This window comes from Rhinopithecus roxellana, chromosome 16 (assembly GCF_007565055.1).
Source record: "Rhinopithecus roxellana isolate Shanxi Qingling chromosome 16, ASM756505v1, whole genome shotgun sequence".
Taxonomy (NCBI): domain Eukaryota; kingdom Metazoa; phylum Chordata; class Mammalia; order Primates; family Cercopithecidae; genus Rhinopithecus; species Rhinopithecus roxellana.
The window spans coordinates 48,977,560-48,991,615 of NC_044564.1; the positions used below are offsets into that span (position 1 = coordinate 48,977,560).

Sequence of the window (14,056 nt, forward strand, 5' to 3'; positions counted from 1 at the left end):
ATTCTTTGATCAGTATCAGTTCTCAGTGACTACAATCACGACTCAAAACTCTTGGTGTATACCTCAGGCCTGTTTATATCTGTGGCACCTGCCCAATTACATTGAAACTTTGTTTTGTTTTGTTTGAGACAGGGTCTCACTATGTCACCCAGGCTGGAGTGCAGTGGTGCCATCTGTGCTCACCACAGCCTCAGTCTCCTGGGCTCAAGTGATCCTCCTACCTCAGCCTCCTGAGTAGCTGGGGCCACAGGCGTGGACCACCACACCCAGCTAATTTTTTATTTTTGTAGAAACCGTGTCTCCTCATGTTGCCCAGGCTGGTCTCAAACTCCTGGGCTCGAGTGATCCATCTGCCTCGGCCTCCCAAAGTCCTGAGATTACAGGTGTGAGCCACTGCACCCAGCCTCAAAAAAACTTTTTAAAGATTAAAGGAAGGCCAGGTGCAGTGGCGCATGCCTATAATCCCAGCACTTTGGGAGGCCGAGGCGGGTGGATCACCTGAGGTCAGGAGTTCAAGACCAGCCTGACTAACACGGAGAAACCCCGTCTCTACTAAAAATACAAAATTAGCTGGGCATGGTGGTGCACACCTTTAATCCCAGCTACTCGGGAGGCTGAGGCAGGAGAATTGCTTGAACCCAGGAGGCAGAAGTTGTGGTGAGCTGAGAACACACCACTGCACTCCAGCCTGGGCAACAAGAGTGAAACTCCGTCTCAAAAAAAAAAAAAAAGATTAACGGAACCAGTCTAGTTATGAAACAAACATAGGTAACCTTGACTCTAGGACTTTTTAATTCTTTTATAACCAGTATGTCAAACCCCTATCAGTTGGGTCCATGACGTAAGTGATCATACATTTAAATGGTTGGCTTGTTTCACACCCAGAATTCTGGGAGAAAATGGAGAAAACAGTCCGTTACTGTTTTAGTCAAGTCTTACATTTCAGCCCATCTCAGAGCCCAGAGTAAAGATTTGACAAGAATATTGCTTGGCCCTGTTCCAACAGGCCTCCCTTCCCTGGTTCCACACCCTGCAGCCATCCTTCCTCACTCTTGGGGCTCTCACCACGTACCTTCTCTCTTTCCCTGAAGAGACTCTTCCCCCTGTACCTCCTCTGCTTTCCTCTCATCTCTTTGGGCTACTCAGTTTCTGTGTCCAGTTGTTTACTGCCTATGTCCAGGCAACCAGGTCCTGGCTCTGGACCAATGCTGAGTGTGGTGGCTTCTGCCCGTAAAAATCCCAGCACTTTGGGAGGCTGAGGCGGGTGATCAATCACTTGAGATCAGGAGTTTGAGACCAGCCTGGGCAACATGGCGAAACCCTGTCTCTACAAAAAGTACAAAAATTAGCTGGGTGTCGTGGTGCATGCCTGTGGTTCCAGCTACTCAGGAGGCTACAGTGGAGGATTACCTGAGCCCTGGGAGGTCGAGGCTACAGTGAACCATGATCACACCACTGCACGCGAGCCTGGGTGACAGAGTGAGACCCAGTCTCAGGAAAAAAAACAAACAAAAATAAATATTAAATAAAAGGAGGCAGGATCTCCCTATGTTGCCCAGGCTGTCTGTAGTGCCATGGCACAGTCATAGCTCACTGCACCCTCAATCTCCAGGGCTCAAGCCATCCTTCCACCTCAGCCTCTTGAGTAGCTGGGGCTATAGGGACACACGGCTTTTTAGGTCCTGACTCTTCTGTTATGTGTTGGTGCATCAGCTCTGCCTCTCACCTACAAATTTTCTCTATAGTGTTGGATCCTGGGGCTGAAGGTCAGGGGTGGGATGTGGACAGAGAGGACCCCACAGCACAGGCCATGGCAAGGAGATACTTCACAGCACTCAGACCAATGACTACAGTTAGGTCAAAACAGCAACTTCATCTCTGTCAGTACCAACCTTGTACACACTGGGCTCCAGAGAGAAAGGGAGAAGGAGAAATAAAACTACCCTGCCTCTTATTACTCTCCTAGCACTAGAGAGCTAGTGAGACCCAATACCTAAAGTATGTTAAGCAAAACATCTCATGCTACAGAAATGCATGATCTATCCTCCTCTAGACTTAAATGAACAAGTATTTTATACACTTAACAAAATGTATTGGCCGGGCGCAGTGGCTCATGCCTGTAATACCACACTTTGGGAGGCCGAGGCGGGAGGATTGCTTGAGCCCAAGAGTTCAAGACCAGCCTGAGCAACATAGTGGAACCCACCTCTATAAAAAAATTTTCAAAACATTAGCTGGGCATGGTGGTGCTCACCTATAGTCCCAGCTACTTGGGAGTCTGAAGCAGGAGGATCACTTGAGCCCAGGAGGTCGAGGCTGCAGTGAGCCATGTTTGCACTACTGCCTTCCAGCCTGGGTGACAGAGTGAAACCTTGTCTCAAACATAAATAAATAAATATAACAGATTGCATTGTAAAAAGTTTAACTACAGTACTTGCAAAATCAAACTCCATAGGCTAGATAGTGAAAAAGTAATTGCAAGTCTATGAGACACACAAACTTGTTATTTTAAGTAATTTAGTTTCTTGGGCTATGTTTATATGACAAAATGAAGTGAAAGAAGGAAAAGCTGTGTTTTCCTTCTGAATTAGCTGTGTCAGCTTAGTGCATGGCGTTGAGTTTGCCAGATACAGAATAGCTCAATGTACAAGTCTTCCGGGAATACACCTGGGCATGGTGGCAGAGTGTGCCTGGCCCCTGAGATGCGCTGGGTTGGTTATGGGGCAGCAGGAGGGAGCAAAAGAAAAAATGACAAGCAGGGCTCTTGAGGGCAGGCTGGGACCTTTGGTTGGGTGAAGGGAAGCTGAAGGATAAAAGCAGAGTGGGGGTGGGGGGTTCCTGAGAGAGGCAGAAATGTGCCCCAAGGCAGGGGAGTCACACCCCCATGCTCCTAGCCAGCAGGAAAGGAGGTTTTTAAGAAGTCTATAGGTCTCCCAGAGTTCCACATGCCTCTTGTATTATATAACCTGCTTCTGGCATATGAAGTGTATGTGCTTCCCTAATAGAAGTGATGCTGTCATTAAAACCTCACTACCACCCCCACAGACCGCAGGGACCCAGCCTAATTCCCACATTCACTGTGAAGCATATTGTGTAGCCATGGTCTTCCTGCAGCAAGTGCCTTAAGAATCAGCAAACGATTTACTTTGCATATTGGAAGGATTGGAAAAAGTCACTTTAATCCTCTCCAGAAAAGTTGTGCCTGGGTCTCATTTAAATTCACCAAAAGGTTTGTCTTTGGACATTTAAGAGTGAAAGTTTGAGCTCAAATTGTAACTTGGCTTTAGTTTATCCTTTCCAAGTTAATTTGAGCAAGTGAAAAATAAGGTATGATTTTATTTTTAATATGTGGCCTCTGTCTTAAATAAATGACCAGGCAGACTGAGTGACAATTGAAATCAAGTTCATAAATGTCATTGACCCATTTGTTGACACCTGGCAGGTATTAGGTTGACCACATAGAAATGAAAACAGGAATATAAGACAAACCATGCCCCTAAGAATTTCCAGGGTTCACACCTGTGATCCCAGCACTTTGGGAGGCTGAGGCATGAGAAGCACTTGAGCCCAGGAGTTCAAGACAAGCCTGGGCAACACAGCAAGCCTCTGTCTCTACAAAAAATTTTAAAAACAGCTAGCATGGTAGCATCCACCTATAGTCCCAGAACTAGGGAGGCTGAGGCAGGAGGATCACTTGAGTCTGGGAGGTTGAGGCTGCAGTGAACCATGATCACACCATTGCACTTCAGCCTAGGTAACAGAGTGAGCTCTTGTCTCAAACAAACTAACAAAAGGCAGGGCATGGTGACTAATGCCTGTAATCTCAGCACTTTGGGAGGCCAAGGCAGGAGGATCACTTGAGCCCAGGAGTTTGAGACCACCCTGGGCAAAAAAGTGAGACCTCCATCTCTAAAAAAGTTAATTTAATTTAATATTAAAAAGAAAAGAATTTCCAACGGGAGGATAGAGAGTTCTAGCAATAACTGTAATATAAGGCATCTGTGATCAGCTAACCAGAGAGGGAGAGACAGAGAGAGAAGTAGAAGAATTGACTTATTGACAGATACTCCAGTGTTTACAACAAATTGCTTTATGCAATCTTGGTTAAGTTCTTGATTTTTGCTTTTCCTTTATGAATGAAAGGATTGGATTAAATTAGATCAATCCTGGATGCCTCAGTAACTAGGCCATATTAATTCCTTTAGAGACACAACCTTCTAAAAAGATGATCATGAATAGCAACAAAAATTATTGTATAAATGCAAAATAAAAATAACCCCCATCCATGGAATACAAATTTTACATGTGTATTGCAATAAAAATAGCTAGATTCTAAAATTTCATTGCAAAATTCTGGGTAAAATCTTCAACATGCAACATTCTCATTTTGTGGGTGACCCTGATAAGCCAACAACCGAATGCTTAGTTAGGTCATTATCCTCTGCCTCAAGCCACAGCTAGGTCAGGGTGGGCTTGGCCCCACTCTACTTCAATAAGGACTGTTCCATTTTAGTGCCTATTTATCAGGGTTGTGCATTCCATTTCATTGAGGGAAAGGGGGATTGACAGCTAAAACAAAAAATCACTGGGGAGACTGGGGAGGCCGAGGCAGGCGGATCATGAGGTCAGGAGATTGAGACCATCCTGGCTAACACAGTGAAACCCCGTCTCTACTAAACAAAATACAAAAAGTTAGCTGGGCATGGTGGCAGGCACCTGTAGCCCCAGCTACTTGGGAGGCTGAGGCAGGAGAATGGCGTGAACCCGGGGGGCGGGGCTTGCAGTGAGCCGAGATCGCGCCACTGCACTCCAGCCTAGGGGACAGACAGAGCGAGACTCTGTCTCAAAAAAAAAAAAAAAAAAAAAAAAAAATCATTGGATTAGATAATCTCTAAAGCCTCTTCTAGCTCAAAAAGATTTGAATTCTGGGATTCTGTCACAGCATCAATGCCGTACTCTCCTCCCCAACCCCTCTCAACACCTGTAACCTGTCTTCCCTCTGGGAAGACACCATTGAAGGTACCAAGGTCAGGCAATATCCTTGCTCTCTAAAGCCCCAGCAGATGAACCAGGCCGAGTGACTCCCATTCTCTCTTCCTCACACAGGGTGGAGAACATGTCCATGCGGCTGGAGGAAGTCAACGAGAGAGAGCACTCCATGAAGGCTTCGCTCCAGACTGTGGACATCCGGCTGGCACAGCTGGAAGACCTAATCGGGCGCATGGCCACGGCCCTGGAGCGCCTGACAGGTCTGGAGAGGGCTGAGTCCAACAAAATCCGCTCGAGGACCTCCTCAGACTGCACGGACGCAGCCTACATTGTCCGCCAGAGCAGCTTCAACAGCCAGGAAGGGAACACCTTCAAGCTCCAAGAGAGTATAGACCCTGCAGGTGAGGAGACCATGTCCCCAACTTCTCCAACCTTAATGCCCCGTATGCGAAGCCATTCTTTCTATTCAGTCAATATGAAAGACAAAGGTGGTATAGAAAAGTTGGAAAGTATTTTTAAAGAAAGGTCCCTGAGCCTACACCGGGCTACTAGTTCCCACTCTGTAGCAAAAGAACCCAAAGCTCCTGCAGCCCCTGCCAACACCTTGGCCATTGTTCCTGATTCCAGAAGACCATCATCGTGTATAGACATCTATGTCTCTGCTATGGATGAGCTCCACTGTGATATAGACCCTCTGGACAATTCCATGAACATCCTTGGGCTGGGCGAGCCAAGCTTTTCAACTGCAGTACCTTCCACAGCCCATTCAAGTAGTGCCTATGCAACCCTTGCACCCACAGACAAACCTCCAAGCCGGAGCATTGATTTCGAGGACATCACCTCCATGGACACTAGATCTTTTTCTTCAGACTATACCCACCTTCCAGAATGCCAAAACCCCTGGGACTCAGACCCTCCAATGTACCACACCATTGAGCGTTCCAAAAGCAGCCGCTACCTAGCCACCACACCCTTTCTTCTGGAAGAGGCTCCCATCGTGAAATCTCATAGCTTTATGTTTTCCCCCTCAAGGAGCTATTATGCCAACTTTGGGGTGCCTGTGAAAACAGCAGAATACACAAGTATTACAGACTGTATTGACACAAGGTGTGTCAATGCCCCTCAAGCAATTGCGGACAGAGCTGCCTTCCCTGGAGGTCTTGGAGACAAAGTGGAGGATTTATCTTGCTGCCATCCTGAGCGAGAAGCAGAACTGAGTCACCCCAGCTCTGACAGTGAGGAGAATGAGGCCAAAGGCCGCAGAGCCACCATTGCAATATCCTCCCAGGAGGGTGATAACTCAGACAGAACCCTGTCCAACAACATCACTGTTCCCAAGATAGAGCGCGCCAACAGCTACTCGGCAGAGGAGCCAAGCGCGCCATATGCACACACCAGGAAGAGCTTCTCCATCAGTGACAAACTCGACAGGCAGCGGAACACAGCAAGCCTGCGAAATCCCTTCCAGAGAAGCAAGTCCTCCAAGCCAGAGGGCCGAGGGGACAGCCTGTCCATGAGGAGACTGTCCAGAACATCGGCGTTCCAAAGCTTTGAAAGCAAGCACAACTAGACCTTCTTAATATCCATCACAGGAGGCTCAAGAATCCAGCCCTAACATTCTCTCCAACTCCACCTTTTCCCCCTTCCTTGAATCATACCTGCTTTATTCTTAGCTGAGCAAAACAAGCAATGCTTTGGGAGGTGTTAACTCAAAGGTGACTTCTGGGCCACAGATCAAGAAAGCATTTGATCTGACCCAGTGCCAGACACAGGGGATTTAAGGCATGTTCACACTTGCTGGGCAGGGAGGGGGAAGAGAGGGAAAAGGAAGGGTTAGAGATGAATGTATCCGCAGTCACGGCAGAAAGCCATGAGAGCAGGGGAAACAAGGGGCTTCGAGCACGCTCCATGCCAGGAGGCATCTGTTGATTTCTGACCATTATCAAGAGTTGTAGGATGCAGGGCTAAATTGCGAAATAAAATAAAATAGCCAGTGTACACAATGAGATATTCTAAACTTCCATTCTGTTTTCTTTTCACATTGGCTCCATCACTGGTGACTGATGAAGAGCATCCTCTTTATTCAGTATAAGCCGGCAGCAAGCAGTTCTACCTAACGTCCCACATCCTTCTCATGCCAACACTTCTGTAATTGATCATTATAAAGAAAAAACAAGGTAACAGTCATAGTTCACCTGTCTCTTATCTATTCACTTCTGGTGCCACAACTGTTTATCCTTTTTTGAAGAAAATAAGGGAACAGAAATGCCTTTTTGTATTGCAGTCGAAATGAAAGAAGAGTTGATGTTTAAAAAAAAACAAAAGTCAAGTGATTTATTATATACAGTGGGCGTTCAAGTCTAGTCGAGCAAGCTCAGGATGAATGTAATTAAATAATTTTATATTTTTTAATTTATTTTGTATCTCACCTGTCATCAATGAATTCATTCAATGAATATGTAATATTGAACTTAAAAAAAAAACAGTGGACAGAACTAGCCTGAAATTGCCATGTGGGATGTTCTGTTCTCACCGTTCATGTCGTGTGTTGTGCTGCTGTGTGACCGTCATCATTTGCATGGTTCCACCACATCCTCCTGAACACCTCCAAGACATAACTGCCAATTTTTCACACCACTCATCACATGACCATTTTGTATATGAATATATGGTTATATGTGGATATTTTCATACCTAGAGTTTTGCCATCTAATCTGAGCTCAGCATAAATTTAATTGGAGTTTTTCAAGGGCTGGTATCTTTTCTATGGAAATGTTCCAAAGTACTTTTTAAGGGAGTTTCAAAACTATAAATAACCTTAGATTTGACTGGGAGTTTGGTATCAACCCAAAGCCATCAGTTGCAAGCATACCATGAATATTTTTCTTATAGACAGAGCTATAAAAAAAGATACAGTAGACCAAAATAGAAAGCAAATAAACCATATAAAGAGTTCTATAGTATATGCCACTTATACACATGTATATGCATTTACGCAGAGACACATATTTATATATGAAATAAATAGACATAAAGAGCTTTCTTAAGAGGCTTGGACTTTTCTATCACCTTGAACTGTAATCAAAAGATTTTCTTAATATATGAGAAGTTCCATTGAAAGAGTTCAGTATGCTATTAGACCAAATGTTGAAATTATGATTTTTAAAAAATTCCTATGACTTTTTCTCATATCAAACTAGAGTTGTCAAAATGACTCACTGCTTGCCTTCTGCCCTTTTTTGTCTGAAATCACTCACTATCGGGACATCTTATTTATTCTGGCTTTTCCTAAACAAAGTTTTTACGCCAAGTACAATCTGAATAGACATGCAACTTTAAACCAGCTAGTGTTACAGACTCTAAAGTAAAGGCATAATCTTCTAGATCAGAATCTGGATTGGAGGTGGGATAAAGAAATCTTGACCCCAAATCTTTGGATTCCTATTTGGCTCATTAATGTTTAAAAAAGAATAAAGCCTTTAAGGAAAACAACCTATTGTTCCTGGCCTGAGGTACTACCTGGTTCTTTTGTTTAATTATAATTGAAAACACCAAGTTTGACTTCATCTTGTGAAATCATGTAAATACATGGCCTTTAAATGTAAGATAAAAAAACTAAAAACTCTTCTGAATAAGCAATTCAGGTATAAGACGCGTGATGAGGTCACATATATAAAGAATTAATTCCTTTTTCACTCCTTGGCATTTAGGTGAATTGGTAACAAACACCCAGACTCCCTTATTTACAGCTGTTCTAGAAACACTTAACATTTTATTGGGCCCCACACTGGCTATTTCCCTCTCAGCAAACATGTAGTGGGTCTGAAAATAAATCAGTTGTTCTTAAACTTCCTTGAGTCATGAATCCCTATGAGGATCTGATGATAACTCTAGGCCCTCTCTCCAGAGAGAAAAAAATGTACATACATGCAAAGTTGCAGTATAACTTGAAAGGGTTCATGAGCCCCTGGTTCCATATTGATTGATAACGAGGAAAAGGAACCATGTTTGTTCATAGTTAATACAGTTGTAATAGGCACTTTACATTTGAGACCATCTCTCTGTGATTCTCAGGAAGGCCAAATCTCAGCACCAGAGTTTGAACCAAGATTTTTTTACTTTTGTTATTTAAATTAGATGTTGCCAATTTAATGCACTTACATCCTAACGTGTTGATGATTTTAAGTATCAAGCACAATCACAATGCTGAAGGCTCCCTGAAGGGTCTATAGAGGAACCCAAGAAGGAGACGAAAACATTATTCATTGATATCAAACACCTCCACGGCCTCATTCTGGGCCAGATTGGAAGTGAGGGAAAGAAATTTTGAGTGCAAGTGTTTCCATTCATTGTGATTTCAGAGAGAAAAATATAGGAACTGGGAAACTAAATACTCAACGGTCCTGATCTTGCAATTACCTGATTGTTTTGTTGTGCATGAAAATTAAGTTCTAACATCTGTGAAACGTGTGAAATATATAAGCCAAACTTAAATGACTGTAGACACAAACTGTGTAACTTCCATGAGCCATTTCCTTCCTGTGCACATATATGTGTGTTATTTTTCAGTCCATTTCCTTCCATTTCCGGGTTCTCTGTGCACCGATGTGGCATTGATTCTGTGACCTTGTGCAGTCAGCTTATGCTCAGCCCATTGATTCCACCACATCCCTGATGGAGGGGACGTTAATTACCTGTCTTTGTGAATTAAGCAGTTTATGAGCAGCAAGTTACTGAGGACCGTAAATAAAGTCATAGAGAGCTCAAGGAAGTAATAGCTTCGGTTTAATCATCTGCTTCAAAGGTGCCAATTTTTATATACTACTATATGTAATGATTTGTTCTAAATTGCTTGTTCCTTTTGAAAACAAATTTAAGGATATTTTATGAAAATGACCATGGAGGTCTCCTGCTTAACCAATATACTTTATATTTATAGTTAGAGGACCCCTCCTTGATCGATTTGAATGAGGAGCTGGAAAGCTTGGGTATAATTGTCATGACTAGTTTGTGTTATCTCTGCAAGCCAAAAGGTATATTAGCAGTCATAATACAGCACTTTACAGAACTGGACTTTTTTAAATGTCTGAGTTTCCAGGTCTAGGATATTATTTAGCACTTTGAAAGTTCCCCTTTTAAAATATATATATAAGAATAATCAGATGAGAAAAATGTACTCATAAAAACACAAAATGTGTTTCTTCTGAATGTTTCAAATATATTCTAAAACATGGTTTCTATAGATAATATTATGGTAGATAACTGGATAGTACTTTTCTATTTTACTTCCTGAGTCTGTACAGTCTAATCTTCCTGAATGTTTGGGCTGTTTAATTTCTTTAAAGATGATAAATATTATCCAGTCATCCATCATGCTCTATCTATAGGCTATACCATTCATATGTTGGGCAATGCTGTATTATAAAACACATGTAAACATGTATGTAACCCATGTTTAACCCAGCATAGTTGTAGCATGTGGTTGAATTAATGAACGTTACAGGACAGCTTTATAATCATTTATAAATCTGTAACATTCAATAAAGAAGCACATGTTGCAATGATTAATTAGGTTCCCAATTCCATATTATTTAGCATCTTTGTGAACCGGGCATTTTTGTTCCTGATCTGCTTGATGCTTTTCATGTTCCTGTAGACTACTGTAAAATATGTGTGTAAGCTGATGTATATCCTCCAATGAGTCCTGCGAGCTGTGGTAGGCAAGTTGTGATTTCATGAAAGATGAACTGGCATGTTATGCAAAAGACTATATGACAAATGAACTTAAAATGATAATTTAAACTCCAGTTGAATTAGCTGTTTGTTTACATCTGCCAACCCCATGCAGAAGCAGTGTACAGTATTTTATAAATATGTTCATTTAGTAACACTATGTTGTTCTAGATAAAGTGATGCTAGTGTGTAGGTGGTTATATATTTGGCCTAGATATTGCATTATAACTCACTATCCTTTAACAATAACAATGTGACTTAAATGAAGTAATCTCTCTCCAAACCCGGTCTTAATTTTGTGTTGACAAAATGCATGTACTGCTTTATGCATTTCTTTTGACTTTTCTAAGGCACTTAACATTTTACTATTGCCTGCTGTGACGCTTAAGCCAGTTAGGAATTCACTCAAACAGTTGGGCTTCTTACTATGGGGATTATGTTCAGTTTTGAAAAATTAAAAACAAAAAAAAAAAAAATAACCAAGAGATTTTTAAATCCTTTTTTTTAAGCACTGAACAAATAATATGAAATAAAGTATTAACTGCAGGTTGTATAGCCATGGGACCCAGAGATGGCAAGCCAACACCTCTTGGGTCTGCCAAGATCTAGGTGTTGTGCATATGTGATATATGCAAGACACATTTCTGATTCTTCAGAGCTACTGGGTGTAAATTGCTAAGCCAGAGATGAGAGCGAAAAGTCCATTTGTGATAGTGCAGAAGTGTGCAGATCGCTGTGAATGTGTGATCCAATGATATGACAAGAGACCTCCCTCCTTGTCTGTGGCTTCTTCACCTTGGGGGTGAGCCTAGCCTGGGGGTGGGAGGCGTGTGTTTGGGTGTCTGATCAAGCACTGGGTGATTCTAAAGAGTTTACTCTTTTAGAAAATCACTGTTACTAGAAGCCATTCAACATCTGGAAAAGAGAGGAGCCAATTTGCACAGTTTTGTAACTGACTGCTCCTAAAATGAATAGAGAAAACTTTCCTCTCAGCCTGCTTTCTCTTTACAAGTTGGATATTCTGTCTCTCAGATTGGAGTCAACCAAAAGAAAGGCTGGTTCCAATTAAGGAAAAGCAACTTTTTTCTTTTCTTTAATTCCTCTCAGAAGGTAGTTGTGCTATCTTTTCTCTGATGATTTCCTTGCACACATCACTGCTAATGAAAGCAACATGTGACTGTTTCCACAGGTCATCTAAGAGAGGATTTTGGTGACCAGGTAATCCAGATGGCAATAAGAGTGAGGTGAATTTTCCCTTCCTTACCTTACCTAGTCTACTGGCCTCCTTAAACCTGCAGGCCCTTGTGCATTTGCACAATGTTTGTGTGCTGGAAACTGAAAAGACATGTGTATGGCTAGAAGTCCATAGGCTTTGTAAAGAGTGTCAGTGCCAATCAGGACCCATGCCTTCCTCTGGAAGAGGCAGGTGGCTGAGGCCTGTGGGGCAAAGGGGGAAATTCAGCCTCATGCCTGGATGTGTGACTTTCTTTCTGCCCTCTACTTGCTTCTCTTCTCTTAGTCCAAGACTAGCTGCTTTTTCACCAGACCAACAGACCTTGCCCCATTACCTTTATACCTTGTTGACTCTGGCACAGTAAGCTGAAACAGCAGCCACTTGGAAAAAGCCAAACATTTAGACTTTGTCCCAGTCCTGATCTTCCCATCAACTTAGCCTCTTCCTGCCTCTATCCTGACTGGTGTTCACATTGACCTCATCCAATTTTTGCCTCTCTAAATCTCAAGAGCCCTACAACATCTTCACCGCAGCTTCCCACACATCATTAAAACCAGCCATCTGCACATAGATTGAGAGGCTGCAAATTCAAAGATGTGTAGGGGCCAGATCAAGAACACACAAATGTGTGAATTGGACTGGTGAAAGTCAACAGAAGAAGTAGGGTTTGTGAGTAAGGCATGAGAGAATACACATCCCACCACAAAGACATTCAAATTCAGCTTTCCAAACACTGTGCTAGCCAAACAAACATGTCTGCCAGCAGCATTCAGTCCCAAAGGCAATAGTTTGGAACCTCTGATTTAGAGCCAACAGGATCAGATTCTTGATTGTGACTTGGTGAATGTACACACAAAATACACTGAGAACTGAGGTCAGGGGGAAAGAAACTCACCTTATTCAGAGTTACTCTTGTTCTGAATGATATATGCATGTATATTTGTTAGCCACATAATTCTAAACTTGAACACAGAAACTTTGAGAGAGAGATTCAGAAGAAGAGTACCATAGCATGGTATGAAGACTTACCTGCTTCCTGTCACTACTGCGTCTGACCTGAGTTTATATTGCTGCTACCGCTATGTAAAAACAGTACGTGCGGTATACTGTACTCATAGCCATTTCATAACATAGGACCTAGACTCTCATTTGTAAATGTTCTAACCCTAGTTTATAATGGGGGAAATTATTCAGATATCATTTTTAAATGAATTCCTACAAATACAATCGTTTTGAAATTGGGTTTGGTAAATATATATACATCTTTTCCTTGTGTATGGATAGACCATGGTTTGCATATCTATTGACACTATAAATATATATAAATCCTTAGCAGAATTGTTCTTTTTAAAGGTCTATTATTGGATTCACAATGCACTTTGAGCTTGATTGTTTAGATATATAATTCAGAGCAGAAGTTGGCAGATACCACAGGAAAAACTTTCTGAAATTTCTGTAACAAATGTTTTGCAATAAAAAAAAAAAAAAAAAAAACTCAGTAGTTTAAAACATGACTTGGACTTCCTTGTGCACTTATTTGCTGCCATTTAATCTTCACCATCCTCATGCTAAGAACTTTCGGAGTAGACATAATTGCCTAGGGCTCCACAAATTACTTGTTCCAGTGAGCAGAAGTTGCAAACTGGTACCCTGTGGGTCATATCTAACCAGCAGGAAAAGGTTATCATTAGCCAGCACAATTTTTTTTAAATTTGAAACATTTAAAAATTGAGGCTGGGCACGGTGGCTTACTCCTGTAATCCCTGCACTTTGGGAGGCCAAGGCAGGAGGATCCCTTGAGGTTAGGAGTTCGAGACCAGCCTGGCCAATATGGTGAAACTCCATCTCTATTAAAAATACAAAAATTAGCCATGTATGGTGGCACATGCCTGTAGTCCCAGCTACTCTGGAGGCTAAGATGGGAGTATTGCCTGAGCCTAGGAGGTCGAGGCTGCAATGAGCCAAGATGGCGCCATACTGCACTCCAGCCTGCCTAGGCAACAGGTTGAGACCCTGACTCAAAATAAATACATACATACCTACATACATACATAAATGATAGATTTCACATTTAATTCCAGATTCCTAGCTTCTTTTAAA

At 42.3% G+C, this 14,056-nt stretch overlaps 1 protein-coding gene across 33 annotated transcripts in view; it reads left to right on the forward strand.

The window, feature by feature from the left end:
* TRPM3 (transient receptor potential cation channel subfamily M member 3) overlaps window positions 1–13,470 on the forward strand; it is a 938,690-nt gene extending 925,220 nt beyond the window's left edge. For 14 of the 33 annotated variants that reach the window (XM_030919570.1, XM_030919571.1, XM_030919569.1 and 11 more), the window contains one exon: window positions 5,107–6,559. In XM_030919570.1, the coding sequence (XP_030775430.1) occupies window positions 5,107–6,559 (1,453 nt within the window). Of the gene's footprint in view, window positions 1–5,106 lie in introns of all 33 variants that reach the window. The other 19 variants (XM_030919577.1, XM_030919579.1, XM_030919575.1 and 16 more) reach the window with 6 other exon arrangements.
* Window positions 13,471–14,056: the final 586 nt, after the last annotated feature.